The sequence below is a fragment of the Rhinatrema bivittatum genome, chromosome 5 (assembly GCF_901001135.1).
Source record: "Rhinatrema bivittatum chromosome 5, aRhiBiv1.1, whole genome shotgun sequence".
NCBI lineage: Eukaryota > Metazoa > Chordata > Amphibia > Gymnophiona > Rhinatrematidae > Rhinatrema > Rhinatrema bivittatum.
In genome coordinates this window covers 305,998,226-306,018,646 of record NC_042619.1, presented here as the reverse complement: position 1 = coordinate 306,018,646, position 20,421 = coordinate 305,998,226, and the positions used below count along the sequence as shown (strand labels likewise).

At 44.0% G+C, this 20,421-nt stretch overlaps 1 protein-coding gene across 1 annotated transcript in view; it reads left to right on the top strand.

Moving 5' to 3' along the window:
* CKAP2L (cytoskeleton associated protein 2 like) overlaps positions 1 to 20,421 on the top strand; it is a 79,515-nt gene that overhangs the window by 43,675 nt on the left and 15,419 nt on the right. The window contains exons 5-6 of the mRNA XM_029604241.1: positions 8,869 to 9,067; positions 14,868 to 15,023. Of these exons, the coding sequence (XP_029460101.1) occupies positions 8,869 to 9,067; positions 14,868 to 15,023 (355 nt within the window). The remainder of the gene's footprint in view (positions 1 to 8,868; positions 9,068 to 14,867; positions 15,024 to 20,421) is intronic.

The window sequence follows — 20,421 nt, the reverse complement described above, 5'->3', positions numbered from 1 at the left end:
ATTTTTGTCTCCCATCGACATTTGCTGAGCTGCGATGTGGTCCTCCTTACCCACCTTTTCCAGGTTTTATCATCTGGATGTGAAGGCCCGGGAGGATGCAGCCTTTGCACATGCGGTGTTGACTGGACCGCAGGCAGCCTCCCACCATGTTCGGGAGTAGCTTTGTTACATCCCACCGGTCCTGAGTCCATCTGTCTACATGCTAGGAAATGGAGAAATTACTTATCTGATAATTTAATTTTTCTTAGTGTAGACCGATTGCGTCTGTAGTCCTCCTGGGGAGATATGGATCCCAAGAGATTACTGGTAAGTGTTCATCCAGTCCCTAGCTTGGGGGGTGCCTATGTTCTTACTTGAGTTCAGTGTTTATTGTTTGAGTACAGTTATGGTTAACTGTTTTTAATCATTTTTTACTAGTCTGTCCATAATGACTTTTGAAGAGAATACTGGCAGGCTGGGGTCACTACAACATACACTGTGATGTCAGCTTGCTCCATCTCCATCTGCTGGCAGGGGAGTAAAACCCACTGGTCCTGAGTCCGTCTACACTATGGAAAACAAAATTATCAGGTAAGTAATTTTTTCAATGTTCTCCAGATGTTGCTGTGTTGGCTCAAGAGCAAGGATGTCCATCCTTTGTGGCACAATATTGTCAAGTTCCTGTAGAAACATAAGAAGTCAAGGATAGTTATTCCTAAACTATATCAAAACAAAGATCCAGGGGGGCATTAATTTGCCATATATTCATATGTACAATGCAGCATGTCAAGGATACTGGGGGACTAGATGTTAGGAAGGAATTTATATACACACAATGCCATGGAGTTATCCATAATGGCTCCCTTCTATCCCAATTAATAAGAACATGCCATACTGGGTCAGACCAAGGGTCCATCAAGCCCAGCATCCTGTTTCCAACAGTGGCCAATCCAGGTCATAAGAACCTGGCAAGTACCCAAAAACTAAGTCTATTCCATGTTACTGTTGCTAGTAATAGCAGTGGCTATTTTCTAAGTCAACTTAATAGCAGGTAATGGACTTCTCCAAGAACTTATCCAAACCTTTTTTAAACACAGCTATACTAATTGCACTAACTAATTCAAGTATCTGGGAAGAAGTCGAGGAATATGAGGACACATCCATTAATTTGGCCTGTTAGGAAAGCATGGATATACCTTTGGAATAAATGGTCATTACCTAGTAAATTCTCACCATTGCTAAGTTTTCAGAATAATCTAGAGTTGCAGTATGGGGGAGGGAGAACAAGCGTTTCAGAAAGTCAGACACAGACCTGGTCTGTGTCTGACTTTCTTGACTAAGGATCTCCAAAGCGAGTCCTTTTAATGCATTGAAAAAGAAAAGTATGGATTACATCACTCATTGGTTTGCATATTTGCAGGCCCGACATTGTAATGACACATTTACAAATATTCACTTGTTTCTGAGAAGTTATTTATAGCATCTATTAAACTATTAGGAGGTAAAAATATTTACAGCTGGTACAAATTTTATCAAGCGGCCATCTCAGATGACATTCTGCAAGCACAAAATAGATATTGGTCAAATGTATTAAACTTTACAGTAACTACAAAAGATTTATCTAGGTATGAACAGTTACAGAGACAAATGCAATTGAAGGTATTTCATACAGCATATTTTGAGAGTACATTTGTGGTACATGGGGTTGGTAGATTCAGATATTTGTGTTTAAATACAAATCCGAAAAGGGAACCTTTATGCATAATTCTATTCTCTGTGATAACTTATTTCCATTACTTTTGAATATGATCTCTACTAGAAACTGTCAGATCAATTTGGATGTTACTAATCCCCAAATGTTACTGTTTGGCCCATCAGAAATGGAAGTAATTTGAAAGGTAATACATCCATGATAGCATTGTTATTGGTAGTAAGGAAATGTATCTTAATACCATGGATAAAAGAAGACAGTCCTACTAAGGAGATATGGTTATGGTTGATGACAGAAATATTCCAAATCGAAAAGTGCCATTTAGGATATGCTTCACTGAGTACCTTTAAAAAAACCCAACAAAAAACAACTGAGTAAATGGCAAGGATTTCTGAAAGTATTACCAAATAATATACAAAAATCTATGGACTGGTTGTATGAAAAGCACAAATAGAAACATAATTAGCCTAGACTACTATGCTTTCTTTTTATTCTTAAATATCAGACCACGGTGGAAGAATGGAAGAGTTAGACAGAGTGGATGAGTGTATGCATGTGGAATGAGATTTGGGGTTAAAATAATAGGAAATGGAAAAAAAACCTGCTGGTTGTCACTAGTTGTCATTTGATCCAAGGAAGTATGTACAGGCCACAGTAATTTGGTGTTTTTGTTTTGTTTTATTTTAACAGTGTGATGTAATGGAGATATATTTGTGAGGGTTATATATGGTACTGTTTCCTGTATCAATAAACAGTATTTAAAAAAAAAAAAAGAGGTGATACATAGTTTATGCCAAGCCATGCTATGTTATTTATTTACCTGGTAGTTTTTTTAATCATAATCCAAGTATAGAAGTTTTTTGATAACTTATTCCTCTAATCACTGTCTCTTCAACATTTGAAGCATAAATGAGGTTTAGTATTTACCACTCAGGACTAATAATGCAAACTATACATAGGTGCTTTTAGTTTTCTTCTCATTTTAATTTCCCCCAAAGTGAAAAGCACACCTGTATGCTGGAAGGCTGTCATGGAACTCTTAGCATCCAGTGGTTAAATTTAGGCTTAATAGGTTTAATAAACCAGATTCACAAACTCTTGTTTAGTTTCCTTTTTTCAAACTCTAATAATCATAGGACACATCACAAACTACAGTAATTTGAAAAACAAATGAAAATGTGGACATCTCTGCTGTGATTCATGGTTTCTTGAAATATAGAAATTATATTATTCTAGGACAAGCAGGATGCTAGTCCTCACATATGGGTGACATCAGTAATGGAGCCCTATACGGAAAAACTTCTGTCAAAGTTTCTAGAAACTTTTGACTGGCACAATGTGCCTACTGAGCATGCTCGGCATGCCATGATATTCCTGGCCACAGGGGTCTCCCTTCAGTCTTCTTTTTTCCACGGAGCCGTTAGCCTCGTGGTTATTTGGAGTCCTATGAGGTGAATTTCACCACATCAAAAAGTTATTAAAATTAATAGAAAAACTATAGAACCGCAGGGGTCTCCCATTTTCACTGTACGCGGTAAGTTTTTCTCTCTGTTCCGTCCGATTTTGTACCATCTATTTCGCCTGCAAGTCGTCAACGGCTGTCCAACTTTGCCATGGCCTCGGGTTTTAAAAAATGCCATGTTTGCTGCCGTATGATGTCCATTACGGACCCACACTTAGAGTGTGTTATTTCCCTCTGCGAAAAGCACGATGTTTTAACATGTGCCGAGATGACGCCGAAAGGCAGAAGACTCCGGATGGATAAAATGGAGCATCTTTTTCACTTACAACTGATGCCCTCAACGTCGACGTCAACACAGTCGTCTCTGGCTGGAGCGATTCGTAAAGTTGTCCTTAAGAAAACACCAGACGATGCGGGAGAGAGGCCGTCACCAACTCCGTCTAGGTCCTCCATACAATCGATGTCTAGGTCTAGGCCCTCCATACAATCGATGTCGGCCATCGAGAAGACCACCGAAGGTAAACAAAAACATCGGCATCGACATCGGAGGTCGCACGAGTCTGACACCGACCCGATATCCGGTGGTTCATCGAGAGACTCTGAATCAGCACCTAAAAAACCTCTGGGACCGGACGTTTCACCGAGGCCTTCCATGCCGAGGCAATCCCCACCGATATCTGTGCCGGGAACCGGCTCTGTGGAGGTACCGGTATCGCCTTTGCTGCCTTCCCCCATAGCTGCTCTAGTTTCACCAGCAATGCTTGCGGAACTGGACGGATATATCCGCCAGGCAGTACGGGTTGTGCTCCTCGATATGATGCCAGCGCCATTGGCATCGGCAGTGTCACCGGTTCCGTCGGTGCCACTTCCGATAACATTACCGGTACCTTCGCCATCGATGCCATCACCGAGGCATTCACCGATGCCACAGTCGATACCATTGATGCCAGTGCCGGATTTATCTTTTGGCACCACTAATGGCAAAACTAGAAATCCTTTCTGAACCATCTCCTCCAGAGGAAAGGAGAAAATCTCCTCCGGAAGACCTCTCATTCTCAAGTTTTGTAAAGGATATGGCTGATACCATACCCTTTCAATTACAAACTGAAGAAGATGCCAGGCAAAAGACCCTAGAGGTGCTCCAATTCATGGATCCACCTAAGGAGGTTTTAGCCATTCCAGTGCATGACGTTCTTGCTGAACTATTACACAGATCATGGAGAATCCCTGCTCCATACCTCCGGTAAACAAAAGGACTAATGCAACATATTTGGTCCAGCACATTCCTGGGTTCCATAAGACTCAGCTACCTCATCATTCAGTGGTAGTTGAGTCAGCGCAAAAGAGATCAAAAAGAGTAAAGACTCACTCTTCAACCCCACCAGGCAAGGATAACAGATTCCTAGACAACATCGGCAGAAAAATGTTTCAAGGGTCTATGTTGGTTTCCTGGATTGCGGCCTAACAATTATATATGACCCAATACCAACGAAACCTATGGAAACAGATACAAGACCTCTCCGAATCTCTCCCTCTACAGCTTCAAGTGTCCTTCTCATCCATAATTCACAAGGGCCTAGAAGCCAGTAAACATGAAGTCCGTGCAGCAATCGACTCCTTCGAAACTGCATCTAGAATGTCAGCCACCGGAATCAGTGCTCGAAGATGGGCCTGGCTCAAGGCATCTGATTTGAGGCCTGAGATACAGGACAAACTGGCTGATCTCCCGTGTCTAGGCAACAACTTGTTTGGAGAAAAGGTAAAGGAAGCTGTTTCCCTCTTCAAAGAGCATTCAGAGACTCTCAAACAACTGCCCTCTGTGCCTCAGGAGTCTCAAACATCAAGGAGACTCTCAAGAAAAGAATCAAAACGCCCATACTATAGACCAAGTTGTTGTTATCCTCCTCCTGCCCGTGGACGCTCATCTAGGCCAGCTCAAAGATCACAGCCTAGACAGCCAAGAGTAACCAGGCCTCAACCCCCTCCTCAGACAGGATCCACTTCGGGGTTTTGAACCGTATCCAGGGAACAGCAGTCTGTCTCCCAATCCAACACCGGAATTACCAGTAGGAGGACGGATAGCATTTTTCACCACAATTGGTCATCCATCACCACGGACCAATGGGTACTCTCCATCACAACTCAAGGGTACCACTTGGACTTTCTCATTGTACCAAACGACACTCCTCCCACTGCGTTGTAGACAGCAAACAACCAATCCGCACTTCTAGAAACAGAATTATCCACCCTTCTGAGAGCCAGGGCCGTGGAACCAGTTCCCCGGCCTCAGCTGGGCAGAGGATTCTACTCCCGTTATTTCCTCATTCCAAAGAAAACAGGAGGTCTACGTCCCATCCTAGACCTCAGAAATCTCAAATTTCTGAGAAAAGAAAAATTCAGGATGGTTTCCCTAGGGACCCTGTTACCTCTACTTCAAACAGGAGATTGGCTTTGTTCTCTGGATCTTCAAGATGCTTATGCTCACATTCCCATATTCCTTCCTCATTGAAAGTACCTTCGATTCCTAGTGGATACTCAACATTACAAATACAAAGTTCTACCATTCGACCTTGCCTCAACACCTTGAGTGTTCACAAAATGTCTAGCAGTTGCAGCAGCTCACTTGCACAAGCAGGGCGTGCACGTATTTCCTTATCTGGACAATTGGCTTATCAGGAGTTCAACCAGACAAGGAGCTCTCAATTCTCTCAAGCTCACATTCTGCTCCATTCCTTGGGATTCCTCATCAATTATCAGAAATCCCACTGTACGCCGTCTCACCTGTTGCAATTCATCGGAGCAGAATTAAACACCATAACAGCAAAAACTTTTCTTCCAAAGGACCGTGCACAGACACTAGCTTCATTAACAAGCTCTCTACAAGGGAGCACACGAAAAACAGCGCATCAATGTCTCACACTATTGGGTCACATGGCCTCCACAGTCCACGTCAGTCCTATGGCCAGATTAGCCATGAAATTCACTCAATGGCCACTCAAAAGCCAATGGATACAAGCCATTCAACCAATGTCTTACCCTATTCATGTAACGCAGGAGCTACAGTCCTCGCTCCTGTGGTGGACAAACATAGACAACTTGCTCAATGGCCTGCCCTTTCAACAACCAGTTGCACAAGTAACGTTAACTACAGATGCATCCACCTCAGGCTGGGGAGCACACATTGGTCATTTACAGACCCAAGGTACTTGGACAAAACTCGAAGCTACATTTCAGATAAACTTCCTAGAGCTTCGAGCTATACGTTATGTGCTATATGCGTTCAAGGACTGCCTTTCCCACAAGACTGTTCTGATACAGACAGACCACACGGTAGCCATGTGGTACATCAACAAACAAGGAGGTACGGGCTCGTATCTCCTTTGTCAAGAAGCTGCACAGATTTGGGACTGGGCCCTGACACACTCAATACTTCTATGGGCCACTTATCTAGCAGGCATTCACAACGTAGTTGTAGATTGCCTCAGTCGTCAGTTCCGACCTTACGAGTGGTCTCTAGACCCCCTAGTGACGGCCAAGATATTTCAATGTTGGGGACAACCAACAATAGACCTCTTTGCGTCTCCTCTGAATCACAAAGTGGACAAATTCTGTTCTCTACACAAACAGAAGAACCAGCCAGCCAAGGATGCCTTTGCTTGCCCTTGGAACTCAGGCCTTCTATACGTGTATCCTCCAATACCGCTCATAACCAAAACTCTAGTGAAGCTACAACAGGACAAGAGGTCCATGATCGTCATAGGCCTGTATTGGCCTCGACAAGTATGGTTTCCCACACTTCTGGACCTCTCAGTCAGGGATCCCATTCGACTGGGAGTAGCTCCCACTCTCATAACTCAGGATCAGGGTCGGTTGCGCCATCCCAACCTTCAATCCCTATCCCTGACAGCATGGATGTTGAAAGCTTGATCTTACAACCACTCAATCTCTCAACCAATGTATCTCAAGTGCTTATAGCTTCACGGAAGAACTATTCTTCAAAATGGAAAAGGTTTACTTTGTGATGTAGGCAAAAGAGTATTAATCCTTTCACCTGCCCCACAACTTCTCTGCTAGACTACTTATACCATCTTTCAGACTCTGGTCTACAGACTTCATCTGTAAGAGTCCATTTAAGTGCAATCTCAGCTTACCATCATAAGATGAGAGATGCACCAATATCCATACAACCTCTTGTCAGTAGATTTATGAGAGGTTTAACTCAACTTAAACCACCAATTCGGCCGCCAGTCACAGAATGGGACCTGAATTTGATCTTAACAAGACTCATGTGTTCTCCTTTTGAATCCATGAATTCCCATGATCTTAAATTTCTCACATGGAAAACTATCTTCCTCATAGCCATTATATCGGCTAGAAGGGTTAGTGAATTACAAGCACTTGTCACGTACTCACCCTATACAAAATTCCTACATGACAGAGTGGTTCTCCGTACACATCTAAAATTCCTCCCCAAGGTAGTTACGGAATTCCATTTGAACCAATCAATAGTTTTTACCAACATTTTTTCCATGGCCTCATTCTCACCAATGGGAGCGAGCCTTACATACCTTGGACTGTAAGCGTGCACTAGCATTTTACTTAGACCGCACTGCAGTCCATAGGAAATCCACCTAACTCTTTGTATCTTATGATCCAAACAAACCGGGTAAGGCAGTGGGTAAACATACTCTATCCAACTGGTTAGCAGATTGCATACAGTTTTGCTATGAAAAAGCAGGCCTTCCTCTCCAAGGGCGAGTAAAAGGCAATTTCAGTAAGAGCAATGTCAACCTCAGTAGCACACTATGTTCAGTGCCAATTCTTGACATATGTAAAGCAGCAGCATGGAGTTCTCTTCACACATTTACAGCTCATTACTGTTTGGACAAACAAGGACGACAAGATTCAGCCTATGGACAATCTGTCTTACAGAACTTATTCCCAGCATAATCCAACTCCTTCCACATCCAACCATTCATGATTTCAGGCTGCCTCATTTTCCCCAACAATACACCAGTTGTTGTGCTTATTGCACAAGTTGTCTGTTGTTGGTCCAACACAAATATGACGCAGCCTGTAGCTTGCTAATCACCCATATGTGAGGACTAGCATCCTGCTTGTCCTGGGATAAAGCAAAATTGCTTACCTTGTAAAGGTGTTCTCCCAGGACAGCAGGATGTAGTCCTCACGAAACCCACCCGCCACCCCGCGGAGTTGGGTCAGATACGTTTTATTTTATTTTTGGTTAATGCAAATTGCTACAAAACAAAAGACTGAAGGGAGACCTCTGTGGCCAGGAATATCATGGCATGCCGAGCATGCTCAGTAGGCACACTGTGCCAGTCAAAAGTTTCTAGAAACTTTGACACAAGTTTTTCCGTATAGGGCTCCATTACTGATGTCACCCATATGTGAGGACCTCATCCTACTGTCCTGGGATAACACCTATTACAAGGTAAGCAATTTTGCTTTCCATTATATTTTGTACTTTTGATGCTTTTGGTTCAGTGACTGTAGTGGCACTTCTGGCTTGTCCAGACTCATACAATGTGTGAACCTCTTGTCATAAACACTAATTGCATGCTAACACATTGCATACAATAGTTCAATATTTAATATTGAGTGCTTACATCTTAGTGAATATGCAAGGTCAAATAGCATTTGTGGTGTAATGAAAAACTCAAAGCTAAATATGGCATCTTTTCCATCTCATCAGAAAGAAGCTAGAAGAATGGTTGAATTCTAAGGGAAAGACATATAAACGCCCACCAATGTTGCTGGTTCCCCCAAAAAAGCCAGAAAAAGAAAAATGGGTCACACCTTTCTGGGATGGGATTGAGGATGACGAGGAGCAGCAGTGCCTGACAGATAAAATTCATCACACGCTGGATGAGTGCCTCAAACTGATAAAAGAGGTAAGTAGTAGTCAAACTAGTGAGAGTGAAAAATAGTTGGTTTTCAGGGCCCATTCTTTCTGTGCTTCAGTCTCACATGGTGGTAGAATAAGTACACAGGATGCAACATATAACCATCTTAGAGCCTAAGAATGCCTTCTAGTGGTCCTAGCTTTACTGAGTCCTAAATTGCATTACAAAAAAGTACTTTCATAAGAATTTCCATATGCCATAAATTCAATGGGAAATATTGTAGCAAAAATAGCATAGGTATCTACTATACCTAATTTGGTCATTTTATACAGAAACTTTCATATTAAATTAAGGCAAATAATGAATATGCAGATCTTGTTATATTTAAAAAATCTTTGTGAAAAAAAACTGGAAGGGAGTTTTTTGGTCCTATTTAGTCTTAAGGTTGCTTCTGAATTTGGGTCTCCTTATGCTTATCTACTGGCTCACTAAATTAGGGACAGCTGTTTCAGAACCAGAAATCCCCCAGCTTTCTTAGCGTACAGACAGGTGAATCCAGAACCAATGGGTTATGCACTTCTACCAGCAGATGGAGACTAAGCAAAGCTGACATCACAGTATATATACTCCTGCAGTGACATCAGCCTGCCAGTATTCTCAGTCTCCAGCAGATGGTGGACATGCATGTCCGTATGGGGATTGCTTTAAGTTTTTTAGAAGGAGACCTTATGGTCCCTCTCTCAATTGAGAATTCCTGAGGTGATTTCTTCAGATGAGTGCCTTGGTCCAGTAGCTAACTGGCGTGGATTTAGCCTTGTGTAAAAAAACAAACAAACCAAAAAAAAAACAACAACCCGCTGAAAGGCAAGCGGGTGCAGGCGCAGCGGTGAAGGTTTATACACCCCCCCCCCCCCCTGCAGTCGGAGACCGTCCTTGTACTCATCCGGGATAGGCTGAGCCCAGGTAAAGGGTATTGAAAAAAACATTGGTAAAGAGAAGGGGCATTGAGTAGAGATTTCCTCCCCCACCCCCACTCCCAGTCTCTGTGCACGATCCAACGTTCGTTCCCTTCAAAGGACCTTCAGGCCTGTCTGCAGTCCATAGTACAATTTCTTTGGGTGGCAACCCTACAATATCACGTTCTAGATCTATCCCGATTTTCCGTTTGTTCTGATTATGCCACTTCAGTACCACTTGCAGTTGAGGCAGCATAATAAGCCAATTTCGGTAGCCCTAAACCTCCCAGGTTTTTAGATTGGATCAGAACTTCACTAGCCACCCAGGGAGGCCTTCTTTTCCAGATGAAACAAAGAAGCTTCCTTTGCCATTCTTTCAACACTCTTGCCGGTATTGCCACTGGCAGAATTTGGAAGAGGTAGCAAAATCTCGGAAGCATGTTCATCTTAATGACAGAAATTCTCCCAAACCAAGATAATAAAATACGATCCCACCTTTCCAGGTCCTTGAAGATCCTATCTACTAGAGAGCCATAATTTAGATCGAATAGGACCTTTAAATCTGCCCCTAGCCACATTCCCAGATATTTCAGACTCTTTCACCCATTTGAAGGGTAGTTGTTGTAAAGTCCTCTCCAAATCCCCAGTTAAGGTTAAGTTTAAGACTTCTGATTTGTCTTCATTGACTTTAAACCTTGACACTAATCCAAACCTTCTCTTTTCTGCCAAAAGCATGTTAAGAGTTTTCTCAGGAACTAAAATGGTAGGTCAAATCATCTGTGGATAGGGTCATCTTATATGGCTTCCTGCAAACATCCACCCTTTTAATAGTTCTGTCAATCTGTCCTGCAAATGGTTCTAGGGAAAGCGCAAACAAAGGTGAAAGTGGGCAACCCAGCCTCGACCAATCGTAAACAAGTCTGAATATCCCCATTTACCCTGACAGATGCCTTAGGTTGATCATAAAGGGCTCTGATCCATGTTATGAATCCAGCCCCCAAACCCATTTTGTGTAAAACCTGGAATAAGTAGGACCAGTGCATTCTTTCAAAAGCCTTTTTGGCATCCACTACCTGCAGGACTACAGGTATGTTATGGTGTTGGACCTACCAATTAAGAGTCAAGACCTTTCTCATGTTGTCTGCAGCTAATCTAGCCGGGACAAAACCTGATTTGTCACCATAAATAAGAAATGACCCAGGTGAACTGCCAGAACCTTTGCCAAGATCTTTAGATAGAAATTTTTGAGAGAAGCTGGAAGAGTGGTCGAAGATATGGCAGCTGATATTCAATGCCAAGATGTGCAGAGTCATGCACATGGGGTGTGGAAATCTAAAAGAACTGTATTTGGGGGGTGAAGGGCTGATGTGCACGGAGCAGAAGAGAGACCTTGGGGTGATATTGTCTAACGATCTAAAGTCAGCGAAACAATGTGACAAGGCGATAGCTAAAGCCAGATGAATGCTGGGCTGCATAGAGAGAGGAATATCTAGTAAGAGAAAGGAAGTGATGATCCCCTTGTACAGGGCCTTGGTGAGGCTTCTCCTGGAGTACTGTGTTCAGTTCTGGAGACCATATCTCCAAAGGGACAGGATGGAGAGGGTCCAGAGAACGACGATCAAAAAAAGGTGGATGGACTTCATAAAATGACTTATGTGGAGAGATTGAAGAACCTAAATATGTATACCCTGGAGGAGAGGAGGAGCAGGGGTGATATGATACAGACTTTCAGATATTTGAAAGGTTTTAATGATCCATGGTCAACAACAAACCTTTTACGTTGGAAAAAAATCAGTAGAACTTGGGGTCACAACTTGAAGCTCCAGGGAGGAAGACTCAACCAATGTCAGGAAGTATTTCTTCACGGAGAGGGTGGTGGATGCCTGGAATGCCCTTCCGGAGGAAGTGGTGAAGACTAAAACTGTGAAGGATTTCAAAGGGGCATGGGATAAACACTGGATCCATAAAGGCTAGAGGATGGGAATGAAGAGAAGAGCCATGGGGGTGGATTACTGGAGTGGAGCTACTACCTGGTGATTACTACCCTTACTCAATAAGCCTTTGTAAGGTTAATGCAACTCCAACATTGCTCTCTGCTGTGAAAAAGAGGATTTGCATGGAGTTAATGCAACTCCAACATTGCTCTCTGCTGTGAAAAAGAGGGTTTGCATTCAGACAACAGCCAACAAGGACTGAACTTCACAATCGGGGTAAACAAATAAGCATGGGGGTAGCTTGCTTATTATGGCGGTTATTACCCTAAACCAATTAAGCCTGATACATCACTTTGAATCCATATACAGCGTTGCTCTCTGCTTCAACAGCAGGGGGAAATGTGGAAAACAGGATTTACATTCATCCAACAAGGCAATGATCTGTGCAGTCTGGGTAAACAAGCATCAGGGTTTCTTGCTTGATGCAGCGGTTACCACCCTTAACCATTAAGCCTTATGCTCACCTTTGATGCATCTCCAACATTATTCTCTGCCTCAATGACAGGGGATGGCAGGAAACTTGAATCAAACAGTTATCAACAAGGGCCCTGAAATTGGTGGTTGGTGAAACAGATATGTATGGGAAAACCAGTGTGGGAGCTTGCTGAGCAGACTGGATGGGCCGATTGGTCTTTTTCTGCCGTTGTTTCTATGTTTGTCTGCTGAATACTGAAATGCCTGCAGCAAATGGTAGAGATTTGATTGCTGTGTCAATGCCCTGCCCTGCGCCACCCTCTGGCCCTTGTTGCACTCCATAACTTGTAATGTGGCCCCAGCACAAAGTTTGCTCACACCTTCTCTAAACCAACAACAAGAGTGCTGTCTAATGAAGTGGTTTCAGCACGGTTTCTGATTTTACGAGACATACAACATGGTTCCCCTTTGTTTCCTATTTTGTTTGACCTATCAATTGATTGTGATAAATTGCAGGAGGACCTTGTGAGACTGGAAGATTGGGCTTCCAAATGGCAGATGAAATTTAATGTGGACAAGTGCAAGGTGTTTCATATAGCGAAAAATAACCCATGCTGTAGTTACACAATTTTAGGTTCCATATTAGGAGCTACCACCCAGGAAAGAGATCTAGGCACCATAGTGGTGTGCTGCTCAGTGTGCTGCGGCAGTCAAAAAAGCAAACAGAATGTTAGGAATTATTAGGAAGGGAATGGTGAATAAACGGAAAATGTCATAATGCCTCTGTATCAATCCATGGAGAGACCGCACCTTGAGTATTGTGTATAATTCTGGTTGCTGCATCTCAAAAAAGATATAGTTGCGATGGAGAAGATACAGAGAAGGACGACCAAAATGATAAAGAGGATGGAACAGCTCCCCTATGAGGAAAGGCTAAAGAGTTTAAGGCTGTTCAGCTTGGAGGAGACGGCTGAGGGGGGATATGATAGAGGGGTAAATGTGAATCATTATTTAATCTTTTGGATAATAGGACTAGGGACACTCCATGAAGTTAGCAAATAGCATATTTAAAACTAATCAGAAAATTATTTTTCACTTAATGCACAATTAAGCTCTGAAATTTGTTGCCAGAGGGATGCAGTTAGTGTAGCTGGGTTTAAAAAAAGGTTTGGATAAGTTCTTGGAGAAGTCCATTAATTGCTATCAATCAAGCTGACTTAGGGAGTAGCCACTGCTATTACTGGCATCAGTAGCATGGGATCTGCTTAGTGTTTGGGTATTTGCCAGGTACTTGTAGCCCGGACTGGTCACTGTTGGAACAGGATGCTGGGCTTGATGGACCCTTGGTCTGACCCAGTATGGCAATTTCTTATGTTCTTATGACCCTATTATGTCATCTTTATTTTTTGAAGAGACAGATCATATCTGCCCACTTCAAGGAAATTGATTAATCAACTCTGGTATGTTGTTCCACTGACTATTGCATATACATGGAAAGAATCACTTCAAATTACTTGTTAGGAAAAATAAAATAGAAGTGATTTCTATAATAGAACCAGGGGCATAGCTATGAAGCGGCCTCTGCCCCCTCAAGTTTATGAGGCTCCTCCCCTAGCAGCAGCATCATGGCACACCTGAGTCTGCTCTTAAAGATGCAGTAGTTAGAGGGCCAAGATGCAATTATCCCCTGCATCTCTAAAATGGCTAACGTGAACAGGGAAACACTGCCCTTGGACTAGTCCTGTAAAGATTTGAGGCCATCAAAGTCTCTCTTTACTTTTTGGTAGGTAATTTTTCCCCCCTCTTCTCTGTATTTTAAAAGGTTTGGAATGTCTGGCATGGTTGGAAACCAGTTTACATAATTACTGTATAGCAGCCTGAGAGATTAACACTTGGGTGCCATAAACACAACGGGATAGTGAGGGACTGCCAGGGCAAGGAGATTGAAAAGACAGAAGATGCAGAATGTATCCATAAAATATAGGGCTTTGTAGCCACTGCAATGCAGATCCACATAGGGTAGGGTAAGGTATGGGGTCAGGGTTAGAAGCTAGCAAAGACCCTGCATATTAACCTTGAGGCCCCCCCAAAACAAATTCAGTTCTGGCTATGCCCCTGACTAGGACATCTGATATTTGCATTTAGGAAACAACCAGACACACAAAGTCTGGACTCCATAGTAGGTCTGGAGACGGAAGTCACAGAATATATATTAAGTAGTTCTTATGAAGAATTTACAATGTCCTCTTCCAATGCATTTGTAACCTTGCAGACAGTGATGTGTTTGTTATATTTGGATTGTACCTGTGTTCTGTATACTTTGTGCCACGGTAAAATAAAAAGTTATGTAAAAAATAAAATCTAATTGTCTTGGTAGGGGTGGAAGGTTTATCTTTCTTTTACTCATGTTCATTTTACAGGAATTTGGTTTCCCATTTCTACAGTCTTTGTCTTAAGTGGGTATTTTCTTTTCTTTTCCTTGAGGGATACCCTTCTGAGCAGCTGTCTGCTATCCTGTCCAGGATCCCTGAAGGAGAGAAATTTGCCAAGTTCTGGATCTGCAAGGCAAAACTTCAGGAGCGAGGTGGCCCCTTTGATGTGTTTGGGTTGTATGAACTGGCAGTTCGTGCAGGTGCTGGGGTGAGTCACCAACTTAGAAATTTGGCACACGCAGTAAGGATCTGTTTGCTTTGATATTTGGAATTTCCACCTATTTGAATATGTAGTTCCTGTGCTTTGGTGATCCCGCTTTATAATTACTGGGCTGGGAGCCATCAAGTTTATTATGAAGTTTGTGACAGAATGTAGCACTTAACAAGAATACTAGGATTAACTTGAATTTGTTATAAAGAGGAGCTGACATTTTAGTTATGCATGCAGAGACCAGCATGTGAAGCTTCCAGTCACCAGCTTCCACTGGTGACTAAATGTAACTCGCAAGAACTGTCAGCAAGTTGTTGCTAACAAGACCACAAGGGCTGGCAGAGCAGCCATGCTCAAAGGAAGTACTTCTGCCCCTTCCTTGTCCAGCCTGCTAATACTGATTCCAACTCTGTACAGAGGAGGAGGAGAGGGAGGAGAGGGGTAAGATCCTGAGGCACTGTGCCACTGTGGGAAGGAAAACCTTGGACTCAGCATAAGAGGAGGTGCACAAACAGACCTGAGGTAGGGAAGGGAAGAGGCAGTAGAAAGAAGAAATTAGGAGGCTGGTGCTAGTAAAGAAGTAGGAAAAGTAGAAGAAATATCTAGGAGAAGGATGAGTATTTCATAGCTTTTCTCTTGATACTGATATCGAATATTTAGCTGTAATCTTTGGTTCCCATAAGTCAAAGAAGAATTTCTGTAAACCGTTTTCTCCAAAGACAAGCAGGATGGTAGTCCTCACACACTTGGGTGACTTGAGATGGAGTCCCGACAAGAAAAACTATGTCAAAGTTTCTAGAACTTTGACTTGCCAGTCTGGGCATGCCCTATACTACGCGTCCATGCGGGATCCCTCTTCAGTCTCTTTCTGCAGAGCTGCAGCATTACGGTTTGTGAGCTCACTTTTGGCCTTTTTGGCCTCTATTGAAAAAATGTTCCATTTTTTCGCTTTGACGTAATTTTCTTCACCTGGGTTGGACGCCAGATCCTTCTCTGTCCTCCCTGTAGTGTTCCTAGTCGGGGTTTCGACGTTATTGTTAAGTGGTTTTTTTTTCCTTTCGCATGGTGGCAGTGCTTCGGTGCTGCTGGCCATCGACGCCCATTGCTGTCTATTTTGATCTTGCTTCCCATTTATTTTGCCCTGTCATGGCCATGTCCGGTTTTAAGCAATGCTTTCTGTGCCTGAGGACCATGTCCATCATGGACACCCATGATGAATGTGTCCTCTGCTTGGGGGCATCGCATGACGTCTGGGATTGCTGCAAATGACCCCTGAGAGATGACACCATGGAGAACCTCCTTCAATGGCTCTAAGGGCCTCCCCTCAGAACATTCTCCTTCAGAAGAGTGAAAGAAGCCTCCACCTGAGGACTTAACCTTCACAGGGTTGTGAGGGCGATGGCAGAGGCCATCCCATTTCACTTACTGACAGAGGAAGATGCCAGGCACAAAATGCTTGAAATCCTCCAGTTTGTGGAGCCTCCTAAGGAGATCATGGTGGTCCCGGTATACAACATCCTTAAGGAGTTACTACTGTATGTGGGGACATCCCCCTTGTCTAAAAGGATCCCAGGTTTGATAAGCAATAGCTTCCTCACCAGTCAGTGATAGTCAGATCTGCTCTCGAGAGTCAAGGGTCTCAGACCCATTCCTCAGCGCTCCTGGGGAAGGAACACAGAGCGATATATATGCTTTTGGGAAGAAGGTTTTTCAGGGAACCATGCTCATTGCCCACATAGCTTTCTACCAGCTCCACATGAGCCAGTACTTGCAGGACATCTGGAGGCAGGTGCAGGAGTTGACTGAGCATTTGCCTTAGCAGCAGCAGGACACCTTCATGTCGCTGGTGAATAAGGGCTTGGAGTGCAGAAAACACAAGGTCCGAGCGACCTACGATCTTTTTGAGACAGCGTTGAGGGTGTCTGCAGCAGGAATCAGCACCCGCAGAATGGCATGAATGTGGGCCTCTGATCTCCGACCAGAAGTACTGGAAAGACTCACTGACATACTGAGTACTGGAGAGAATCTCTTCGGAGATAGAGTTAGGGATGAGGTGGCCCAGCTCTGGGACCACTATAAGGCTGGGCATGCTCAGTCTGCTGGCCAAAGTTTTTAGAAACTTTGACAAAAGCTTTCCATGCTGGGCTCCATCGGATGACGTCACCCACATGTGAGGACTATCATTCTGCTGTCCTATTAGAACACCTATTACAGGTAAGCAACTGTGCTTTCCACCAGAGCAAAGAGGGTGGGGATTTGGTCAGTTCATCCTGCACAACCTGTTCCAGACCTGAACCCAACTCTCTACTCATGCTCCTTATGGGACCAGACCGCCCCTGTTTTTCCCCATAGCACCGCAGTTTTGTTGTGCTCGTTGGCACCTTGTTTGGCCGCTTTTGGTCTCTCTGGTTACTGGAGTTCTGTACTCACCCACATGTGAGGACTACCATCCTGCTTGTCCTAGGAGAAAGCGCAGTTGCTTACCTGGAACAGGTGTTCTCCTAGGACAATCCCACCCACCTCCCCATGATTTTGGGTTCACTTCCGGTTTCTTGTTTTAGTTTTTCACTCGTATTATTACTAAGTTTCGAGACTGAAAGGGGACCTCGCGTGGACACGTAGATAGTAGCAGGCTGGGCATGCTCAGTCTGCTGGCCAAAGTTTCTAGAAACTTTGACAAAAGCTTTCCATGCTGGGCTCCATCGGATGATGTCACCCACATGTGAGGACTATCATTCTGCTGTCCTATTAGAACACCTGTTACAGGTAAGCAGCTGTGCTTTCCACCAGAGGCCCATCACCGTGGAAAGACCAGGCTGAGAATTGGAAGTGATCCCGGAAGCACCGGCACCGTTCCCCGTCTTGGCACGGTTCTGGAGCAGCCATCGAAGCGGCACCGGCCACTGGAGGTGCCATCCTCCAGTGCTCCCCAGTAGCTCGAGGCATTCCCCACCGATATCGGTGCAGGGCACCGCGCCGCTTTGGGGACCCAAGGATGAGCCAGACACGCCTCGTCCCCCTCCATCAGTCCTGACCACTCAGGACTTCCAGGAGGAGCTGGACAACAGAGTGCAATTGGCAGTGCTCAAAGCGCTGCAAAGTGTTACCGGTGCCACTGGTCCCCACACCGGTGCCCAAATTTGGCATCCCTGATAGTGTCTGGATGTCCTTCTGTGCACCCTTCTGACGCAGCCGGTGCCCGAGGGGCCGTCGATGCCCCGTCAGCCACTGATGCCCTCCACAGGAGCGATCCCAATACTCGGGTCCTCCGAGGAGGATGAGGATTTTTACTCCAGGTACTTCCTGAGTCTAAAGAAAACAGGAGGACTCCATCCCATCCTAGACTTAAGGGCCTTGGACAGATTTATAAAAAAGGAAAAGTTCCAGAATGTTTTCTTGGGCACCTTGATCCCCCCCCCCCCCCCCCTTTTACAAAAAGGAGATTGGCTACGCTCCCTTGATCTGAAGGACGCATACACAGACATCAAGATCTTCCCCAGTCACTTGATATATCTCCAATTCGTGGTGGGAAAACAGCAGTTCCACTATCAGGTGTTGCCATTTGGGCTTATGTCTGCCCCACGGATTTTAACAATGTCTGGCCAAGGTGGCAGCATACTTCTGCAGGCTGAGAATGCATGTTTTCCCTTATCTGGACAACTGGCTGGTCAAGAGTGGGCAGTGGAGTGCATCAGGGATTTGTATTGGGACCCGTACTTTTCAATATATTTATAAATGATCTGGAAAGAAATATGACGAGTGAGATAAATTTGCAGATACAAAATTATTCAGAGTAGTTAAATCACAAGCAGATTGTGATAAATTGCAGGAAGACCTTGTGAGGCTGGAAAATTGGGCTTCCAAATGGCAGATGAGATTTAATGTGGATAAGTGCAAGGTGATGCATATTTAGGGAAAAATAACCCATGCTATAGTTACACGATGTTAGGTTCCATATTAGGAGCTAGCACCCAAGAAAGAGATCTAGGCGTCATAGTGGATAACACATTGAAATTGTCGGTTCAGTGTGCTGCGGCAGTCAAAAAAGCAAACAGAATGTTGAGAATTATTAGAAAGGAATGGTGAATAAAATGGAAAATGTCATAATGCCTCTGTATTGCTCCATGGTGAGACAGCACCTTGAATACTGTGTACAATTCTGGTTGCCGCATCTCAAAAAAGATATAGTTGCGATGAAGAAGGTACAGAGAAGGGCGACCAAAATGATAAAGGGGATGGAACAGTTCCCCTATGAGGAAAGACTAAAGAGGTTAGGACTTTTCAGCTTGGAGAAGAGACGGCTGAGGGGGGATATGGTAGAGATGTTTAAAATCATGAGAGGTCTAGAATAGGTAAATGTGAATCGGTTATTTACTCTTTCGGATAATAGAAGAACTAGGGGGCACTCCATGAAGTTAGCATATGGTGCATTTTAAAACTAATCTGAGAGAGTTCTTTTTCACTCAACGCTATTCCTAAAACCATAGCCACTTCACTCTCCAAAATTGTGAACTGTTCCCTTGAACACGGCTTGGTCCCTAACTCCCTAAAACAAGCTGTGGTCAAGCCCATCCTAAAAAAAACTCCTCCCTCGATCCCTCCAACCTATCTAACCTCCGTCCCATCTCCAATCTCCCTTTCCTCTCCAAAGTCATTGAGAAACTAGTAAACTCCCGTCTCTCTGACCACCTTGAACAATCCAACATACTCCAATCCAATCCATACACAATATGGTTTCCGAAAACATCTCAGTACGGAATCCCTACTCCTCTCCCTAACAGATACCATCATCAAAGGAATGGATGCTGGTAACTCCTATCTCATTGCCATGTTAGATATTTCTGCCGCATTCGATACCGTAAATCATAACATCCTCATCAACACCCTCATCAGCATAGGAATCTCAGGCACTGCTCTTTCCTGGATTAAGTCTTACCTCCAAAACCGTAGTTACACAGTCCTCACCGACAACTTTACATCCTCCCCTGCTAATCTCGACTGTGGCGTCCCCCAAGGATCCTCCCTCTTGTCCACCCTATTTAACATTTATATGCTCCCCCTTACTAACCTCCTCTCCAACCTTGGTGTTACTCACTTCATCTATGCGGATGATGTGCAAATCCTCATCCCCTTCACAAATTCCATTCTCACTGCACTCCAAAACTGGGACACTATTCTTGCCTCCATCAACCAGCTCCTCACTGACATGCACCTAGCCCTCAATCCACAAAAAACTGAACTCCTTCTTATCTCCTCTAGACATGCGTCAATACCCATACCCTCTACCCTCTATTCCACCAACTTTCCCTCCTGACACACGAAACCTGGGTGTTATACTCTATAACCAACTCACTTTCAAACCATATATCAAATCTATCCTCAGCAGCTGCTATTT